The sequence below is a fragment of the Garra rufa genome, chromosome 21 (assembly GCF_049309525.1).
Source record: "Garra rufa chromosome 21, GarRuf1.0, whole genome shotgun sequence".
Classification (NCBI taxonomy): Eukaryota; Metazoa; Chordata; class Actinopteri; order Cypriniformes; family Cyprinidae; genus Garra; species Garra rufa.
The window spans coordinates 41065092-41087065 of record NC_133381.1 but is presented as its reverse complement, the minus strand read 5'-3'; the positions used below and the strand labels follow the sequence as shown (position 1 = coordinate 41087065).

Genomic DNA, 21974 nt, shown 5'->3' with positions numbered 1-21974 from the left:
TATTTATCTTTATTAAAGAGTTATAAGCCATGAAGCAAACTAACCAGCTGCAAACTTATTTTTCAAGCAAAAAAGCATTTGAAAATCAGGAAAAAACAAACAAGACTGTAAAATTAACAGCTTTAATGGGGGAACCAACTACAATCCCATGAAGCATTACAAATTAAAAACAGTGGAGAAATATAAAACTATTTATTTAAAGTTGTTGATTATATCTATATAAATATTATATTCCTATAGTTTCTTGTGAAATACAAATGTTTAAGTAAGGGTGTTCCCTGCAGAGCTCTTTTGCTAAGATTTGCTTGCTTTCTGATTGGTTGATTTGTTTTAGGCATCATGGGTAATGTAGTTTTTTTCTTTCAGCTGTTAAATGGCTACTTTAAAAATAAATTGAACTAATGCAGACAGATGCCTTCAACAAAAGGACAAACAAGCATCACAGTATGTGAAGTTATCGATAAAAATAAGTTTCTCTATGGAGAATATTAATTTTGTGTGCAAAGAAAACAAAAACAACAAAAACACAAATATATTTATTTTTGTTTTCTTTGTGCACAATGCAGGGCCATCATCTCATGTCATCAAAAATGTGACCCTGGACCACAAAACCAGTCATAATGGTAATTTGTTTTAAATTGAGATTTATACATCACCTGAAAGCTGAATAAATAAGCTTTCCATTGTTTGTTAGGATAGGACATTATTTGGCCGAGATACAACTGTTTGAAGATCTGGAATCTGAGGGTGCAAAAAAATCTAAATACTGAGAAAATCGCCTTTAAAGTTTTTAGCAATGCATATTACTAATCAAAAAATAAGTTTTGATATATTCATGGTAGGAAACTTACAAAATATCTTCATGGAATATCTTTACTTAATATCATAATGATTTGTGGCATAAAAACCCCAAAATATATCATTCTGACCCATTTTGGGCTATTGCTACAAATATAACTGTGCTACTTAAGACTGGTTTTGTGATCCAGAATCACAAATATCCTAATTTGTGTTACAAAGATGAACAAAGGTCTTACAGGTTTTAGACAACATGAGAGTAAGTAATTAATGACAGAATTGTAATTGTAATTGTAATTCTGAAACCAAAATGCTTTTTTTGCACTATATATGTGCTACAAACAGATGTTAAGAAATCTAAAACATATCCCTGAACGGTGTAAATTAATGTCAATATGTAAATTAATAGGCACTATTTCTGTGTTATTGCTCTATTTTTATTAAACAAAAAACAAAACATATTTTAATGTGTTCAAAATATGAAAAATGTGAAATATAATGAGTACACATTATAAACAAGTTTGCATGACCCATGTAGCATGATATATATTTTTAAAGTTTTTAAAAGTGAATACTAATATAAATTATATTTATAAATAATATCAGGTACACTCTTAAAAGTAAAGGTGCTCCACAATGCCATAGAAGAACCTTTTTGTCTAAATGGCTCCATAAAGAACCTTTAACATCTGAAGAATTCAAGAAAAAGATGGTTCTTCAAAGAACCTTTGACTGAATGGTTCTTTGTGGAACCAAAAATGGTTCTTCAATGGCATCACTGTGAAGAACCTTTTAAAGCACCTTTATTTTTAAGAGTGTATAATGTGATTTTATAGGAAAACTGTTTGCTGAAATCCTGCAGGAGAGAAACAGAAAAGGTTTGAAGCATCTGTTTGTTTGTTGTTTTTGTAAACACAGCAGTTCCAGTTCTATCCGTATCTGCTTTTTATGATTGCTTGATATATTTACTATGCCTAGGTCAAGAAAAAAGTTAAATGAAAATTAAATTGAACTTAGAAGAATTTAGACACATACGGTAAATGGCTACAGGTTGAACTCCAAAAATACTGCAAAATAACATTTGGAAATCACTTGTTTAATAATTGTTTGCAGTTTTCACAGCTATACAACAAATTGAATAAGTCACAGAAATAGAGGTTATGAAATTGTTTGTTGCATAAAATGTATCACATCTAGTGATAAGTCCATGTACAGGAAGTATAAAAATCATATATATATATTTATATACTAGGTAACTATAATAAATTGGCAAGATGTAAACAGTTCATACATATGTGCATACATGACGCCTGCGTCAGAAAACAAAAAACAAAAACGCAACTGAAGGCAGCAAATGGTGAAGAAACGTTGAGACAGTCCATGAAGATTCATCCAGTTAACATGGCCACAACATGCATGTCCAACCATTCAATGAGTGTTTTCATCAATTCAGAACAACCTATAGTCAATTCTTTCAAAAAAACTAAATGGACTAAAAAAAATAAGGCACTTTATTTAAAAAAAAAATACTTATCCCACAAAAGTTTTGAAACTGCCAACACACAGTCCATTTTTAATGAAGCCATCCGTGTGTTTTTCCTTTTGCTTTATTTAGTCTTAAAACTCCAACCTTAGCAGGTCAGAGAACACCATTCTCTCTTCCCTATAAAATGTCCAAGTGCTTCGAGCCAAGTGCTTCAGCTAGCTGGAGACGAGCTAACCTGTAAACAGTAACATGGAAATGTGTGGTTTCTTCTCATTTGGCCTCCACCTGCTCCAGAAGAGGGTTGGCCTCTTTCTCGGGCGTCTTAACGCTGTCCGTCCTCACGATGCAGGTGGGCCGATGACGATTGAGCATCAGTATGAGCTGCTGTCGTTCGTGCTTTAGCTCCTCGATCTGTGCTTTCAGCTCCGAGTTCATCATCTCTAGTCGCTCAGATTCCTTCAGAGACAGAGATGAAGGCACATTAATACACCAAAACAGAACTGAGGCCAGTGTTGAAGTAATGCATTAACCCCTTAACGGAGTTAACTTTCAGAACAAGAATTTACAGATAATGTACTCTCCCCCTTGTCATCCAAGATGTTCATGTCTTTCTTTCTTCAGTCGTAAGGAAATTGTTTATTGAGTAAAACATTTCAGGATTTCCTGTGGTGACTTCTATGGTGCCCCCGAGTTTGAACTTCCAAAATGCAGTTTTAAAGGGCTCTAAACGATCACAGCCAAGGAAAGAAGGGTTTTATCAAGCAAAACGATGAGTTATTTTCTATACTTTTTAACCCTTAAATGCTCATCTTGTCTAGCTCGGCATAAGATTAAAAAGTATATAAGTTGTTAATGCTTTTAGAAAGTATATTGTTTCGCTAGATAAGACCTTTCCTCCTCGGCTGGGATCATTTAGAGCCCTTTGAAGCTGCATTTAAACTGCATTTTGGAAGTTCAAACTCGGGGCACCATAGCAGTCCACTATATGGAGAACAATCCTCAAAAACACCATTTCTTTACGACTGAAGAAAGAAAGACATGAACATCTTGGATGACAAGGGGGTGAGAACATTATCTGTACATTTTTGTTCTGAAAGTTAACTATTCCTTTAACTGCCACCGTCACCTCTGTGGGACGCCCAAGTTTACTTCATCTAATCATCTTTATATTGCAGGAAAGGTCTAGGCTCCTAAATAGATATTTTACTTTTTTGTGTGGGTTTCATTTTTGTGTTACAAATTATGTAGGAAAAATAATAGATTAATTTATGACAAGAGTGCACCTTAAAAATCTACTTCATAACAGCAGTTATGATTTCCTCGTTGTCTTTTTACCTATCACACTTTAGAAATCATAAGAAATTAGATATCAGTTCAAAACTTTTTCAGAAGTCTCAGAATTCATCCTTTGAAAACCATTTTAAAATCAGACATTGCATTAACATGGAAAATGTACATCAAAATCATATTACAAAATGTCTTCGTTCATGAATTTAAGCTTGAATTCTTACTTTTCACATCTTTGTTCGAAAATGGGAGTGATAGTTAAGGGGTTAAAAGTAATGCAAGTTACATAATCATTGATAATACTTTTTCAAGTACACTATGAAAAATGCTTTTCTTCCTATCTTGTCTTGTTTCCAGCCAAAATATCTAAGAATTCTTAAATCAGGAAGGATTTTCTAGACGAGTAAAAATTATTGTCTTGTTTTCAGAAAAAACCCCAAGTCAAATTAAGTGAATTTTGCTTAGAACAAGCTAAATAATCTGCCAATGGGGTAAGAAAAAATATTTTATTTCAAACAGAAAACAAGATTATTTTTCTTACCCCATTGGCAGATTATTTAGCTTGTTTTATGCAAAAACACACTTCATTTTGACGTGTTTTTTTTTTTCCTGAAAACAAGACAATAATTTTTACTCGTCTAGAAAATCTTCTTGATTTAAGAATTTTTAGGTATTTTGGCTGAAAACATGACAACAAATCTAAGTAAGAAAAGCATTTGCAGTGTAACTAGTAAAGTAATGCATTACTTTTTAAATTTGCAAGAATTATCTGACTTATTTTTCAAATAAGTAGCGCAAGTTACTTTATTTTCCCATTTATTGACTGACAGCTTTTCTGTCCAGTGTTCAAAGAAATTGGAATTAAGTGCAGAGATAGAGATTTCACTTTAATTTCACTTTTGCTGTAAAAGGGCCTTTACAGCTGCCAAAAATATAACTTTTGGGGTTTTTGTTATTGAACTAAACAAGCAAGCCCAGCTCAGGCAACAAAAAGTAAAACAAAAGTAACATAATTAGTTACTTTTATGGAGTAACACAATATTGCAATGCATTACTTTTAAAAGAAACTTTTGTCAACACTGACTGAGGCTTTTACATACGACTTACCCTTTGTAGATACTCTGTTCTTTCTTTCTTTTTGTTTCGACATCTTGCTGCTGCCACTTTGTTTTTCTCTCGCCTTCTTTTCCTCCTCTCTTCCTCTTCATCTTTCTGTATGAGCGGCAACAGCAAAAACAGAAAACAAATGTTTTTCATAAGTCTGCTTATGTACTACATTTCCTACAAGATGAGCCATATAGGTATTTAATTTGTTTAGGAAACTACATTCAGTTCACCTTTAAATTAAAGGACGTTGCATGCACTATACAAATAAATGTCACCCTAGACCATAAAACCAGTCAAAAGTCTTTTTATTTATTTATTGAGAATTATACATTATCTGAAAGCGTAATAAGGCTATGTTCACACTTGCGTCTTTTTTGGCAACAAAAAGTTGAAAGGGACGCTTTTTTAGTTCAAATCAATTCTGGCAACTTTGCAGCAGAGGGTATCTTTTTGTTGCTATAACAACAGCTGCAACAGTAGCCAGTGTAATGTGTAATGCATTATGTGTAATGCAGAAATGTCGAGAAAAGAGGAAGCTGGCTCTTTTCTTTTTTGACATTTTTGCGTTTTATTTGATAGGACAGTATTTAGACAGGAAGCGAAGTGGGAAAGAGAGAGGGGCGACGAGATCGGGAAAGGTCTGCGAGCCGGGACACAAAAAACACGTCGGTTTTTGAAGTTAACGGGGAGGCGAATGTCGGTTCAAAACAATAAAAGCATTATCTAAATGGCACCTTTTCCATTTTTTCTTGTTGTTCTTGTTGTTATGGAAACGACAGGTCTAGATACTCGCTTGTCATTGGTCAGCTGTCAAACATGCGCTTGACGTAGGGCGTTTTCTTCAGAAAAGTTAAACTTTTTTTCAACTTGAAAAGACGTTTAAAAAAGCACTTTTTTTTTTGCAAACACGGTTTAACAGGGTCGTAATGTAAAACAGACGCTGGCAGTTAAAAAAGAAGCCAAGTGTGAACACAGCCTAAATATGCTTTCTATTGATGTATGTTTTTTTTAGGATAGGACAATATTTGGAAATCTAGAATCTGAGGCTGAAAAAAATCTAAATATTGAGAAAACTGCCTTCAAAGCTGTCTAAATAAATTTCTTAGCAATGCACATGACTAATCAAAAATTAAGTTTTGATATATTTACGGTAGGAAATTTACAAAATATTATCATGGATCATGATCTTTACTTAATATCCCAATGATGTTGATTACTATTAATAGCTTAATACTTTTTGAACCCCTAAGTGACACTGTATTTTGCAAAGTGCTGCTAATAATAATTCATTTCTGGTTGTCTTATTTAAATATGTTATCTAAGGCAAAGAAAAATAAAGGACAGACCTTGAAAACACATCAATCATAGTATACTGCAGGACAGAGTGAAAAAGCTTCCTGTTTGCCATCCAAGTGTGAAATGCAAGAATTAACTTAAGAAACCTGTAAGACATGTCTGGAAAAAATGTTTTCAAATTGGTAGAAAATATAGCCGGCCGCAAATGTAATGCACTGAGTGCACTGGAATTGGCCAATAATCAGTCTGTATGAATCAGTGCTCTCTGAACTTGCTGATCACATAAACCCAGCTTGGATGGATGGCGATTATGAAATGCTTGTGTAACCCGAGGCAGCAATTTAGCCTTCAACGGAAGTGAGTAATAACAACACAAGTCATTGGGTTTAATACAAGCTTCTTCATTAAATAGCATTTAACAGTGCATTAAAGCAATAGTACACCCAAAAATAATCATTTGCTCAGCAGTGGATCATCTAAATGGGTCCCAAATCCAGCCACACAATTGTTTACAGCTGTTTTGGCTTGCAAATGGTGCTTGGTCTGTCCACTTTTTCACCGGAGGAAGCGTTATTATAGATTATGGACCCGAAATCTATAGTTACAAACGTCTTGATGGATTTGTTTCTCATGTGTTCTCAAGATGATGGACTGGAATGGTGTGGATTATTGGTGGATTATTGTGATGTTATTATCAGCTGTTTGGACTCTCATTCTGACGGCACCCATCCACTTCTGAGCAAGTGATGCAACGACACATTTCTACAAATCTGATGAATGAACAAACTCATCTACATCTTGGATGGCCTAAAGCTGAACACATTTTCAGCTAACTTTCAATTTTGGGTGGACTATTCATTTCTATAACAGTAACAGTTGTTCAGCTGGAATGAATGCTCTCCCTCCATTATTTTATCAACTGTTTCTCAAACAAGAACCTGTTGCTATTCTCAGTCAAAATGCAACTAAAAAAGGCAGGGAATAAATTATTCAATATAAAATATGTAATTATAGTCTAAATGAATGTGAGATGTTCTGGTGCTGCAGTATTTTATGCATTTTGACTTTTTTTAATCTATAAAACAAGGTTTTGATTATATGTCTCATCTCTAGTTCAAGTCTACATTTGAGGCCTAAAATTTACATGCACCTAGCAGAATTTGCAAAATGTTAATTATTTTACAAAAATAAGAGGGATGTGTTGTTACCTGAATGATCCACAGCTTTTTTTTTTTTTCGTTTAGTGATAGTTGTTTATGAGTCCCTTGTTTGTCCTGAACAGTTAAACTGCCTGCCGTTCTTCATATTCTTTGTTTTTCAACAATTTTGTGTATTTAAACCCTTTCCACCAATGACTGTATGGTTTTGAGATCCATCTTTTCACACTGAGGACAACTGAGGGACTCATATGCAACTATTACAGAAGGTTCAAACACTCACTGATGCTCCAGAAGGAAACATGATGCATTAAGAGCCGGGGGTGTAAACTTATGAACAGAATGAAAATGTGTACATTTTTCTAATTTTGCCTAAATATCATTTTTTTTATTTGGTGCTGCACTTCAGAAGCTACGGAAGATAGTTACATGTTTCCCAGAAGACAAAATAAACTTACCCTGATCTTCAAATTCAAAAAGGTTTTCACCTCTTAATGCATCGTGTTTCCTTCTGGAGCATCAGTGAGCGTTTGAACCTTCTGTAATAGTTGCATATGAGTCCCTCAGTTGTCCTCAGTGTGAAAAGATGCATCTCAAAATCAGTCATTAGTGGAAAGGGTTCAAATACACAAACTCACTAAATGACTAAAAAGAACACAGCTGTGGATCATTCAGGTAACAACACAGTGTTAAGAATCAAGGGGTTGTACATTTTTGAATGGGGTCATTTTTATAAATTCAACTATTACTTTAAACATATTTTATGTGAAATATCTTATTCAGGTCAGTACTAAATAAAAAATAGCGTGCATTTTGTATGCTCTCTCTTATTTTGGTTAAATAATTAACATTTTGCATTTTTTGTGTAGGTGTAGGCCTATGCAAACGTTTGACCTTAACTGTTTATCATCAATAAGGCCACTTGTGGAGTGTTTTTGTTTTTTGTCACTGTGTAAAAATAGCTTTATATGGTTGGGCCGAATAACAGTGCACTTCAACATTTCATGTATGCTTTTCTTAAAATTCACAATTTTTCAATTTTTGCCTGAACAGTCACTTTCTCTCCACTAGATGGAGTCACTGCAGTTTGATAACTATACACAGTACTCTGCCAGATGTGCATACTAAAAATATGATGTAAGACTTACTTTGAAACTTCATTCACAAATTTCTACTTAATTTCTCAAAGAAACTGCAAATAACCTTCTATAACAACAGCAGAAACACTGTCAAATGTTCTCCAATAATCTTTAATTTACAACTTTGAAAAAATAGTGCATGTGCTGCAGACTTTTAAAAAGCAACATCAAATAATGAAGTGAACAATAATGTATAAACCCGACTGAACTCAGATGATGAAATCTTTGTTATAGGGTTTGGGTTTCCTGCGGATGAATCATCTACAGTGCCTTGCAAAAGTATTCATACCCCTTCATTTTTGTCACATTTTGTTTAGTTGCAGCATTATGTTAAACTGCTTTAAATTAGTTTTTCCCCCACATCAATTTACACTCCATACACCGTAATAATGGCAAAGCAAAACCCAGATTTGCAAATTTTGCAAATGTATTAAAAATAAAACACTGAAATAAGTAGATTGCATAAGTATTCATACCCTTAACTCAGTCCATAGTTGAAGCACCTTTACAGCCTCAAGTCTTTTTGGGTCTGATGTGACAAGCTTTGCACATCTGCATTTGGCAATTATCTGCCATTCTTTGCCTCACCTTTTCACCTCTCCATCTCTGTCAGCTTGGACATTTTCTAGAGTCCTAGTTGTTCCAATCGTCTTCCATTATGGAGAATGCTTCTGTCAACCTTCAATGCAGCAGATTTGTTTCTGAACTCTTCCCTAGATCATCGCCTTAACGCAAGTCTGTCACTGAGCTCTACAGGCAGTTATCTTGACCTCAGGACTTGGTTTTTGCTCTAATATGCATTTTCAGCTGTTAGACCTTTTCTGAGAGGTGTGTTTCTAAATCAGACTCATTCAAATGAATTTGCCACAGTTTAACTCCACTCCAAGTGTAGGAACATCTAGAAGCAATATGAATGCTCCTGAGCGAAATGTCGAGTGTCCCAGAAAAGGGTATGAATACTTATGCAACGGGATCTTTTCAGTTTTTTAATTCTAATAAATTAGCAAAGTTGTTACAAACCTGTTTTGTGCTTTGTCATTATGGTGTATGAGATGTAGAATGATGTGGAAAAAAAGTAATTTAAAGCAGTTTAACATAATGCTGCAACAAAACAAAATGTGAAAAAATGAAGGGGTATGAATACTTTTGCAAGGCACTGTAGATGCATAGGCTATATGAAACAGGTCTCACATACTGGCTCTCACTAGTTCAAGCTTAATTAAGCAGTGCTGAAAAGGATGAAAGATGCTCACCTCAGCTTTAATAGGGAGTGGCCGCTTGCCCAGCTTTCCCAGTAGATGTAAAGGGGACAGCATAGCCCCAAGGTTGCAGAGGTCGGCGTATTTCAGATGTTCAGTCAGTGTGGTGGCAGAAATGCCCGCTAGAGGCCCCAGACTGGGCAGTGAGCCCGCCGTCACTGAGGGGTCCGGTATTTGTCCCGGCATCATGTCACAAACACCCGTGACCACAGCTGGAGAAAAGAGCAGAGCCATTTGTGAGTTGTCTTTTGAAATTTGAATGATGCACATTTAAATTCTAATTCTGAACTTGTTAAAGGAGTAGTTCACTTTCATAAAAAAAAATGTACAGATAATGTTCTCAACCCCCTTGTCATGCAAGATGTTCATGTCTTTCTTTCTAAAGTCGTAAAGAAATGGTGTTCTTTGAGTAAAACATTTCAGGATTTCTCTCCATTTATTACACGGCTCTTTGGAATGCTTGATTCTGATTGGTCAGTTGAGACATTTGCAGGTCCGTTCTTTTCAAATAATCACCGCTCCAAAGTAATAACGCATAGCCGGTACTACTTGTATGTTTAAAATCCCTCCGTGCCAACAAAGATTACCGTTTGGCGCCATCTTGTGACAAACACTGGACAACCACAATTAACAATGGAAAATTTCGACATTAATCTATTTAAATTGTCTTACTAACGTACATAGTTTGAATGTTAGTCACGTGGTACTATATCGTTTCGCGGAAGGATAAAAATGTTAATTTAAAACAATTATGCCAATAAAAGGTTTCAAATTCATATTCATGTCCAGTTTTTTTCCTTATGTGGCAAGTAGCCGTGTAATAAGCGGGATAATGTACAGGCAGCCGGTAGTTATCGCAGAAATAAGCCCCTTCAGTGTGATACAAGACCCTCCGCTTCGCGTCGAGTCCTGATCACACTGTCGGGGCTTATTTAAGCAATAAGGTACTTGAGGCCGTGCTGTATCGTGAATAAATCACGGCTGAATTCACGATACAGCACGGCCTCAAGTACCTTATTGCTTTTATAAAACGGTTACCACACAATAAAAATATTAATATCAAAAATATATATTAATTTATATGTAAATTAGGTTGTACGTTTTCATAAAGTAAAATCATTAACTGCCTTCCGCTGTAAAGTAGTCCCTAACTGCTGCAGCTGTGTTTACGTTGCTAAGGGTGGTTGCTAAGGAAGTTCAATGATACACAAAACCGTTGAGTGAAGCGGTCATAGCCGTGCCGTATCATGAATACGACACAGCTGCTGACCAATCAGAATTGAGGAATGGAACTAACCGTTTTATAATTCTGCGATAACTACCGGCTGCCTGTACATTATCCCTTACGTAGTGGACTTCTATGGTGCCCCGAGTTTGAACTTCCAAAATGCAGTTTAAATGCAGCTTCAAAGGACTCTAAATGATCCCAGCCGAGGAAGAAGGGTCTTATCTAGTGAAATGATCGGTTATTTTCTGAAAACGTTTACAACTTATATACTTTTTAATCTCAAATGCTAGTCTTGCCGAGCTAGACAAGATGAGAATTTGAGGTTAAAAAGTTTAGAAATTGTAATTTTTTTTTTTAGAAAATAACCCATTGTTTTGCTAGATAAGACCCTGATCATTTAGAGCCCTTTGAAGCTGCATTTAAGCTGCATTTTGGAAGTTCAAACTCGGGGCACCATAGAAGTCCACTATATGGAGAGAAATCCTGAAATGTTTTACTCAAAGAACAATTTCCTTACGACCGAAGAAAGAAAGATATGAACATCTTGGATGACGAGGGGATGAGTACATTATCTGTAAATTTTTGTTCTGAAAGTGAACTAATCCTTTAAGGAAACATTCAAAATTAAACAGCTAAAAACATTATCTTAATGTACTTTAGATTATATTCTGTATATACCTCAACATTCATTTAACATGCACTATATGCATTTGTTCTGAAATCATTTTAAATTGTGATTTCTTTTTAATCAAAGCATGACAGTCTGATAATCAAATAATCTATATCACAATACATAAAAACAGCAATATTTTCTAAAACATTTGAATATATCAAATATGCCAGTGCATTTCCTAATGTTGATGCAAATGATTCAGAGATTTGAATCAGTATACAAACAGTTTGAACTGATTCACGTAAATAAATTTACATTAAATTTACATGTATTTAGCTGATGCTTTTATCCAAAGCGACAGAGCAATCTGTCATAGAGCCAACAATAGTCACAGTATACAATGACACATGTATTAGAAAGCTAGTTTAAGAAACAAAAAGAGAAAGAAGTGCATTGGATTAGTTGTAAAGTGGTTAAATGCTGGTGAAAAGGGTGTGTCTTCAACTGATTTCTGAACGTTGTGATGGATTCAGCAGTTCAGGTGGACTTTAGAAGCTCACTTCACCAAACCAAAACTACTTTTTTCCCAAAGTTATCCATTGCAATATACATCTTATCTGCTAATATTTATCTTAAGAGATGCCCCTCAAAGTACATTCTTAACAATAAAGGTGCTTTAAAAGGTTCTTCACAGTGATGCCATAGAAGAACCATCTCTTTCTTACCTTTTTATAATCTGAAGAACCGTTTTAACCTATATCTTGGAATTCGAAATTTATAACTCGCAATGGCAAGTTTATATCACACAGTTCTTACTTCATTTCTCACAATTGCATTTTTGCTTCCACAAAGAACCATTCAGTCAAAGAACCATCTCTTTCTTACCTTTTTATAATCTGAAGAACCTTATTTTGCCACACTCGAAAAAATAAGTCATTGGATGAACTCAATTTAATTGAGGGCAGGATTTCCATCCAATAAATATGTGTGACCCCCAACTCATAAAAAACAAATTCATGCAATGAAATGTAATTGAGTTGGGCCAACACAATTTGATAAAATATAGTTTCAATGAAATTGATACGTTTATGAAGTAATTATTTTATGCTTGTTGAACTCAATCTAAAACATTTAACTGGAAAACAAATAACTAGGCAGACATTCTTCTACACTCAAAAAATGATACATTGGATTTACTTAACTTTAGGCATTAACCAACTTATTAGGCATTAGCCATAAGATGGCTTTGTTACATCCATGGCATACCCAAAGTAGTTGTTTATTTTATTATTAAAACAACTTTAACTTATGTTATCAGGTCCTCAACCCAAGCACATGCTCTATGCATTCACCACAATGGTAACCCCCAAAAACACTACCATACCAGAAACTGTTTTAAATACAAACATAAAAGAACATTAAACATTAACAAGTCTCCCAATTTGATCATTTTATTAACAAAAATGCATAAAATAAAATTTTATTTCAACATTTACTCTCCTTATCCAGCCGTGTGCAAAGCATGATGGGAAGGGGAAATCCACTTCCTAGTTACACAAGTAAAATAATTTATGTACTCTCAACTCTACTTAATTGAAATACGTTCATTCAAAATGAAAATATTGAGTTGAACCAAAACAAAACTGTTTCAAATCAGTTTAACACAATGCAATTGTTTAAATGGGAAACATAACACAATGGTGTTAAATGAAAAAGATTTTTTTAAATTAACTGTACAGTGTGGTAGAATCATTTTTTTGAGTGCACAAAGAACCTTTTGTGAAACAGAAAGGTTCTTCAGATGTTAAAGGTTCTTTATGGAACCATTTAAACATGGCAAGTGTATTCAGCAAGTCAAACCACCAGTGACTTTCTTATAGTACTTCTGAAAATGCATTAAACCAGGCTAAGAGAATGCATTTTTTTCTTAAAAAAACTAGCACACATCGTCGTCAAATATATGAGACTTCATAAGAAAACTAATTCAAAGTGTATTGTGTTTTACAGCATTCCAAATCTTTGCTAGAATAAAAGTCACCCTCATAACAGCACCTGCGCTGAAATACCAACAAATCAGAATCAGGTTTTGTCCAGATGCTCAAAGACACATCTGTCACTGGAATCCATCATATCAGATACTAATGAAGAACTAACAAACAACCAAAAACGCTCATGTCCATGCACTGGCCATTCTGCACATACAGTAAGATATTCAACATCTCCCTCCACATCTGACAAATGTATGGCATATGAACACTTACAGACCCTTGGCAAGAGAAGCTGCTCTTTTCCCCTTTTTTTACGAGAGGCACAAAACTAGACCCAGACACATTCTCCTTTAAGCCGAGGATTGAAGAACTGAGCGCGCCAGCCAAGATCCGCCCGCTACCAATGTTTCCTCCATCCAAATCTGTGCGCTGTTCTCCGTGTCAGCCGAGAGGAATGTGGCCGCAGAGGAACAGGACAATGTCATCGGCCTACATAAGTCCTCCTCAAATCAAAACCTTTCACAAAACAATATGTTGGAGAGAACATTCTCGCAGCCTGTTGGAGTCACGCATCCTCACCGACAGATGAACTACAGAAAGTGAGCGACTACATGAACGTTCTTCTTGAAGAAACGCCTCACGATGACACAAGAAATCATTGCCATATGCGAACCGCTGTACGGCACACAACCGTTATGACTCAGAGGAAGTTTAATTAGTCTTTGCAAAGGCAAGCTATCATTGCTCATACTGAGAGTTAGTCATTTAAACAAATCCTTAACCTCAAGAAGGCTACTAACACGGGCACATAGCTCGTCATGCATCATTTCTGTCATGGATTCATACCTGAAATTACGCGGCTTGTTGAGGAAAAGTGTGTTTTTACTTTTCTAAGAGACTTCTGCCAGGCGGATGATTAAATGAGTGAAAATGTCTCACTTCAGAAGAGATAGAGTGTGACCCTGGACCACAAAACCTTAAGTACACCCTTAAAATAAAGGTGCTTTAAAAGGTTCTTCACAGTGATGCCACAGAAGAACCATTTTTGGTTCCAAAAAGAATTATTCAGTCAAAGGTTCTTTAAAGAACCATGTCTTTCTTACCTTTTTATAATCTGAAGAACCTTCTGTAACAGAAAGGTTCTTCAGATGACAAACGGTTCTTTATGGAACCATTTAGACAAAAAAATGTGCTTCTATGGCGTCGTGAACCACCTTTATTTTTAAGAGAGTAGAAGAACCTTTTTTGTCTAAACGGTTCCATAAAGAACCTTTAACATCTGAAGAACCTTTCTTTTCATTTACTACCGTAAATAGATCAAAACTTAAGTTTTGATTAGTAATATGCATTGCTAGGAACTTCATTTGGACATCTTTAAAGGCAATTTTCTCAGTATTTAGATTTTTTGCACCCTCAGGTTGCAGATATTCAAACAGTTATATCTCAGCCAAATATTGTCCCATCCAAACAAGCCATACATCAATGGAAAGCTTATTTATGACCCTTATGCTTGCACTGTAAAAAACACAAATTGTTGAGTAAACTTAAGATAATTTTTACCCTGCTGCCTTCAAATGTTTAGTTCAGTCAGCTCAAATAAGTTTAGTCAGCTTGAAATGTTAAGCAACTTTGATATTTGAGTTGACTTAACAAAAAATTGGTTTGTTAAACTTAAAAGCTGGGTAAGTGGCTGCCTTAAAATTTTAAGTTGAATCAACTCAAATATCTACATTATCACCTAGTACAACTTAACATTTTAAGTTGACTTAACTTTTTTTTGAGTGGACTGAACTTAAAATGATAAGGCAGCCAGGTAACAAATTATTTTAAGTTGATTCAACAAATAGTTTTTTTACAGTGTGTTTTTGTGGTCCAGGGTCAAATATCTGAAGACCTTTTAATGCACTGAATTACAGAAACCAATAATATTTAGCTAGTTTTGGACAGCTGAAATCTTTGGCTGAAACAGAGCAGTGCTTATTCAAAGGTGTTTTTGATGTTGTCTGTGTTTATTTTGTTTATACGACATGGATTTTGTTTATGGACATGAACTATAACAGGTAAACATGTCAGCTCACTAGACACTAAGACTGGATTTACTGTTGACTTTTCATTTTTAATTGAATTTCATTTCAAAGCACATCACACGTCATCCAAAAACCGCAATAAGCTTTGTGCAGAAAAACATCAAATAATGTTTACATAAATCTGACATTAAAACAAGTTTTTATAAGCAGTCACTGTTTATTTAAGTTAATAATTCACCAATGAATTGGAGTAGAAATTAATTAGGCTATAAAAAGTTGACATACAAACTGCCTTTTTAATATACAACTTGCAACTTTTTTGTGTGTGATGATTAAAAATTTATGAAAGCCCGTTTCTGCCACTAAATAAAAAATAAAAAAGCTAATTGTGACTTTTAACCTCATTTACATCTCACAATTCTGACTTTATTTCTTAGAACTGTGAGATATAAACATAATTGCGAGTTATAAAGTCAGAATTGCAAGATATAAACTCAATTCTGACTTTTTTTTTAGAATGGTGAGATATAAACTTGCAATAACGAGTTATAAAGTGAAGTTCTGAGGAGAAAAAAAGACTGATATGTTCACAGAATTGCGAATTCTGACTTCATTTCTCAGAATTGCAAGTTTATGTTTCAGAATTCTGACTTTATAACTCACAATTGCGAGTTTATATCTCACAATTTATAAGAAAAAGTCAAAATTTCGAGTTTGCATCACACAGTTCTGAGAAAAAAAGTCTGAATTGTGAAATAAGTCGCAATAACCTTTTTTTAACTATTATTATTATTATTATTATTATTATTATTTTATTCAGTGGCGAAAACGGGCTTCCATAAAAATATTATTAAATATTTGATAATTAAATAAACATTAGGTTTCATTTTTCAGCTAAATTAAAATTTTAGTTTTGGTTTCAATAAAATAATAATCATTTAAGTGCATTACTACAAAATATCAGACTGATAAACCACCCAGGCAGCCTCATAGAAATAGGTTAAAAACACTCAAAACACGTTAACAACAGCATAGCAGTTTTTCAAAAGCCTCACTTGCATTTTCTTCAGAAAATGGACAAATCTAGTTCACTAATTTGGAAAGAGCCTACTTGCCAGTGATCAAACGGCCAATTGTGAGACATCACTGTAGCATACTACTGTTTGCACGCTGCTGCAATTAAATAGCAATCTGCGAACTGTGCAGTACTGTGCTGTATGTAGTGAGCTTATATTCTATCCAGACACAAACAGCTAACTCAAACCCCCCTGATGCATAGCTTCAGTCTTTATTTCTGCCATATATGAATCAGGAGCATGTGATCAAGCGTGTTTCATGAGGTGTGCCGCCTTTCTGTCCACACACACACTCAATCAACACGAGCCATCTCACTAAAAGCCCCAATGGAAAAACGATTTCCACCATAAAATTCACCATCTTTGAAACTTTTAGCACACTTCCAAATAAAACTTCATATGAACCAGTCAAGACAAGTATGTACTGAGGGAATGACAGCATGAAGGATTTGGAAAAATAAACAGAATACAACACTGTTCTCTTTGTTTAGATTTTGACTGGAAAGTCCTATAGAGCGCCGTAATTCAGAGCCTGAGAGCACTGGGCTCACTAACTCTCCCTCCGCTGTGACCGTTAACACGTCGTATATTAATACTCCATTATAACAGATAATGTGTCGCTCTAATTGATCGATCACCCCATTATAGTGGATGGCAGAGGAATGCTGTGTAATACACCAAAGAAATGATGTAACATGCCACAGATGTGATTTGATCATGTTGTTCCTCTAAATATAATAAGGACAACAAGCTAAATAAACACAGTAATCAATCTACTGCCATGTGTTCAATTCAACACAACCAAGCTATAACTATAAATAAGACTTATGCATTGAAATGCATGCATTCAAATTTCATTTAAAGGTGCCATAGAATGGAAAACTGTGTTTACCTTGGCATATGGACATGACATACCATGAGTCTCAAACACCATCGTTTCCTCCTTCTTATATAAATCTAGTGTTTGCAAAAGACCACCGAAAAATAGGTCAATTCCAATGAAACACCGGCTGTTACGAAACTTTCCTGAGATAGTTACGCCCCAACATTTGCATCGCCCAATCATCGGTAACGTCAGTACATCAGTAAAACAAGGCAAGCCACTGAAGGGACAGGTTAGCTTAATGCTAGCGCCAGCCTGTTACATTGCAATACCTAGGATTTCACTTACCACATAAACAGAGAGATGACTGCCTGATGATGGCGAATGATTTACAGATCTGGAGAATCACTGAGGAGCTGCTCAACTTGTGTGGTAAGAAGCACTCCCTCTGCATTGTAACTTTACACAGAGCACATACGATCACAGTAATGAGACTAAAATGTCCCCGATTCAAAACGGCAGATTCAACAAACCACATATTAAAAGCGGCTAGAGCTACTAATTAAATATATATTTTTATCCATGTGCCAGAAACATCCAATCAGAGCTGAGCTCATTAATATTCATGAAGCTTCCAAATAAGGCAATAACAGAGCATTTCATTCTAGGGACAAATCCTAGGGTTGTAAATGGACCATTTCTGGAGATTTTTTGCCATTTCCTATGCCATATACCTTCTATGTAGATATCAGAGAACAATTTCTGTATAAATGCATTCTATGGCACCTTTAAAAGTTGTAACAAATGTTAGGTGTAATTTCAAGCCTATTCTACTTATTATCTGTGTAACAACATACTAACTTCTTAAATGGAATTGATTGTAAGAGAAGAGTGACTTTTGCCTCTGTGCAGCATTAAATCAACCATTCATGAGGTTTATTTATGGTAAAGTGCAGTGAAGGCTTTTTTAAGACATAAAATCTGAGTAATTTTACCACTGTTTCTAATTATAAAAATGACTGAAATTTCCCACATCAGAGCTTCAAAACTCACACTAAGCCAACCTTTTCCAATCAACGAATGTGACCCTGGACCACAAAACCAGTCTTAAGTTGCACGCTTATATTTGTAGCAATAGTCAAAAACACACTGTATGGGTCAGAATTATTGATTTTTCATTTATGCAAAAAATCATAAAGATCATGTTCCATGAAAATCTTTTGTAAATTTCCTACTGTATATATATATATTAAAACTTAATTATTGATTAGTAATATGCATTGCTAAAAACTTCATTTGGACAACTTTAAAGGCGGTTTTCTCAATATTTAGATTTTTTGCTCATGCAATCTGCATTGTTCAATAGTTGTATCTCAGGCCAAACACTGTCCTATCCTAACAATACATCAATGAAAGGCTTATTTATTCAACATTCAGAATCTAAATTATTATTTTTTGACTCTTATGACTTATGGTTTTGTGTTCCAGTGTCACACATGATGTTTAAATTGTTTTTAAAGAAATATGTCAACAGTTTTTTTTATGTAAACACATTAACAAAATTAATAATAAAATTCAGATATATGATTCTGTTCCATTTAATAATGCAGAATGAAATAGTTAAAATTAAAAGTATAGCATGTCGCACTGCATGATGCTTCTGTCAAAACGTGGCATGGTTAAACACTAACTACACTCTCCTGAATGGTCACAAAAATAGTACTGATGCATTTTAATCATTTTACAGTTATGCATTTAGTAAAACAATTCAAGCACAATAATGCTACTAGTTTCTACAGTACATTAAGTCAAAGACTTACAATTGAGAATCCCAACGTTTCTCCCCAAAACCAGCTTGGAAATCCTAAAACCATCTGCTGATGAGTGAGAGTTTGTGTTTATACGCCTGTAAGCGTCATAGTGCACTCCAAAGGCCAGTCTCAGTGCAGTTTGTTCACAGTGACATATATCTGTGTGGAGTTACTGTTGATCAGATCAGTGCGCAGAGCCGTGTGTCATAATCAACATTCCTACTTTCGTCAGCGCCGTAAAGGTCAGTGTCATTTCGTTGCATTATGCATGCAGTTATAATAGCACTGTTATGCAATGAGAAGCAGTTTCACACATTGCTTCCAGATTTGATCGCCCACTTCTTTTTGAGTGGAACTGAAACCCTTTTCTGAACAACTGAAAATGCTTGCTGGGCATTGTTTATCTGCAAAGGGCAACATAGTTCATTTAACTTTGTTGCAGCACTCGAGTTTGAGATCATGTTTTGAATAGACTGAGGGAAAGACACCGATATCTCATTCAGTTGCAGATGTCCAACTACATACTGTAAAACTGGACTTGCTCAGTGCACTAAAGGCGAAAACATCACTGTGGCCGCTTAAATTGATCAAAAATGCAAAAAGAGGCCATAGATATTAAAATATAAATAAAGATCATATGTGACCCTGGACCACAAAAACTTTTTCATTTGCACGGGTATATTTGTAGCAATAGCCAAATTAACATTTTAAGGGTAAAAAATATTCTTTCTTTAATGGCAAAAGTAAAAATCATGTTCCATGAAGACATTCTGTAAATTTCCTACTGTAAATATGTCGAAACTTAATTTTGGATCAGTAATATGCATTGCTAAAAACTTCATTTAGACAACTTTAAATGCAATTTTCTCAGTATTTATATTTTTTTGCACCCTCAGATTGCAGATTTTCAAATAGTTGAATCTTGACCAAATATTGTCCTATCCTACCAAACCGTACATCAATGGAAAGCTTATTTATTCAGATTTCCGGAGATGTATTAAGCTTAATTTTAAAAAAATGACCTTTATGACTGGTTTTGTGGTCCAGGGTCACATATTAACTATTTTCATTTTTTTCTTCCCCCTAAAATAAATGTATTTACCATAATATGCTTTTAACATAATCATCTTTGTTTAATGTCAGTTTCATGCAGCTGTCATTAAAGCAAAAGTGACAAAATAATTACTGAACTGAAACATTCACTATTCAAATAACATTAAACTCAAACTGTATTTATTTATTTATCCATTAATTTATTACAATGCAAAATAGCATTTCACTAGTGGTCTCACACTTTAGTACCTTACTGTATATTTTAACCTCTTATACTGGATATATGTAAGCCTGGACCACAAAACCAGTCTTAGGTAGCATGGCCATACAATCAAAATGATCTTTTTTTATGCCAAAAATTATTAGGATGTCAAGTAAAGAATATATTCCATGAAGATGTTTTGAAAATTCCCTACCGTAATTTAATTTTTGATTAGTATGCATTGCTGTGAACTTCAACTTCATTAAAGGCGATTTTCTCAATATTTAGATTTTTTTTTTTTGCACCCTTAGCACAGTTGTATCTCAGACAAATATTGTCCTTTCCTAACAAACCACACATCAATGGAAAGCTTTTTATTCAGCTTTCATGTGATGCATAAACCTCAATTAAAAATAAATGGACCTTTATAACTGGTTTTGTGGTCCAGGGTCACATCTTTAAATATTAAAAAGTTCGTGTCCACAGTATTCCCGTGACATTACCTCGCAGGCATTATACAAGCCTATGCTCAGTGACACCAACAATAATGTAAAGATAATGAAAATGTGAACGTGCATATGCACCACGCCCAACAGTGACTCTAGGATCTCAAAGCGGAAGTTTCTCTTATGTAACATAAACTTCAGCTTACAGCGGTGCTGAGTCTATCAGTCCCATCATCATCATCATTGACGCGGAATATTAGGAAGCGAACATTCCCTATGTAGGCTACAACTAGAGATGGACATGGGCGAGTGAAATGCGTTCAAATCTGGAAATAAAGACATATCTAAGTTGCAGTTGAGGCATGCAGCTACAGCAATAGAATGCACTGCTGTCTGCTGGTATTCGATTATGAAATATCCACGTTACTTATTTTGCAATGTACCATTTTGTGCTTGCACACAGTCGGGTTGCGTCCCAAAACCTAGCGAGTCCCCTACATACACAGCATTTTTTGCGCATCTCAGACGCGCAGTAGCTCGGCTGAATCGGAACGCGCGCACGATGCCCAAAAATGCTGCTGCGCGCTCGCGATGCGCAAAAATGCGTTCTGTCTAGGCGGCTCTCCGCGCTTTGAGACACAGCCATGGAGAACTGCAGCGGCCGGACTCCGAGCCGTGCAAAAGTTGTCAAAGTTGCGCTCTTACCTGACTTTGGTCTCGAGGTGAGCGAATGGAGTCCCTTTGTGACGTCAGCTGGAGGTCGCGAGTAGATCTTGAAGAGCGGGAATCGTTGCATCAGCTCGAGTCTCGAGCGCTGATCCCTGATCGGGAAGAGCGAGGAATGCGGAAGTCAGACGTCAGCAGGGAGGATGAGAAATGAACTGCAGGGAAAACACACATGGAGAAGTGGAGAAGTGAGGAGCAGACTCGCTCCACCCCTTAGAAACCAGAAAACAAACATTCCGTTCACCGTCAGCGCTTTACATGCTCTCCACTGCCAAGCACAAGTTCTTTCAGCGGAGGAGCCCTTCTATAGCCTTTCATTGGTACCTCTTCAAAAAGTGTCCCCATATTTTGATTCTCTTATAATGCATGCGTGAATATAAATTGCATTGACCTGCAATGCACAAATTTGCACGGGCAATAAAATGCTGCTTATATTTCTTTACCACAATGGT

General features: G+C 35.3%; 1 protein-coding gene across 1 annotated transcript; it reads right to left on the bottom strand.

Annotated features, from left to right (window-relative positions):
• Positions 1–1873: 1873 nt before the first annotated feature.
• On the bottom strand, positions 1874–21931 carry jdp2a (Jun dimerization protein 2a). The gene is made up of 4 exons (XM_073827379.1): positions 21502–21931; positions 9524–9741; positions 4679–4783; positions 1874–2740 (listed from the first exon to the last, which is right to left on the bottom strand). The coding sequence occupies exons 1-4, from the start codon at positions 21590–21592 to the stop codon at positions 2555–2557; spliced, it is 600 nt and encodes a 199-aa protein (XP_073683480.1). The 5' UTR covers positions 21593–21931; the 3' UTR covers positions 1874–2554.
• Positions 21932–21974: the final 43 nt, after the last annotated feature.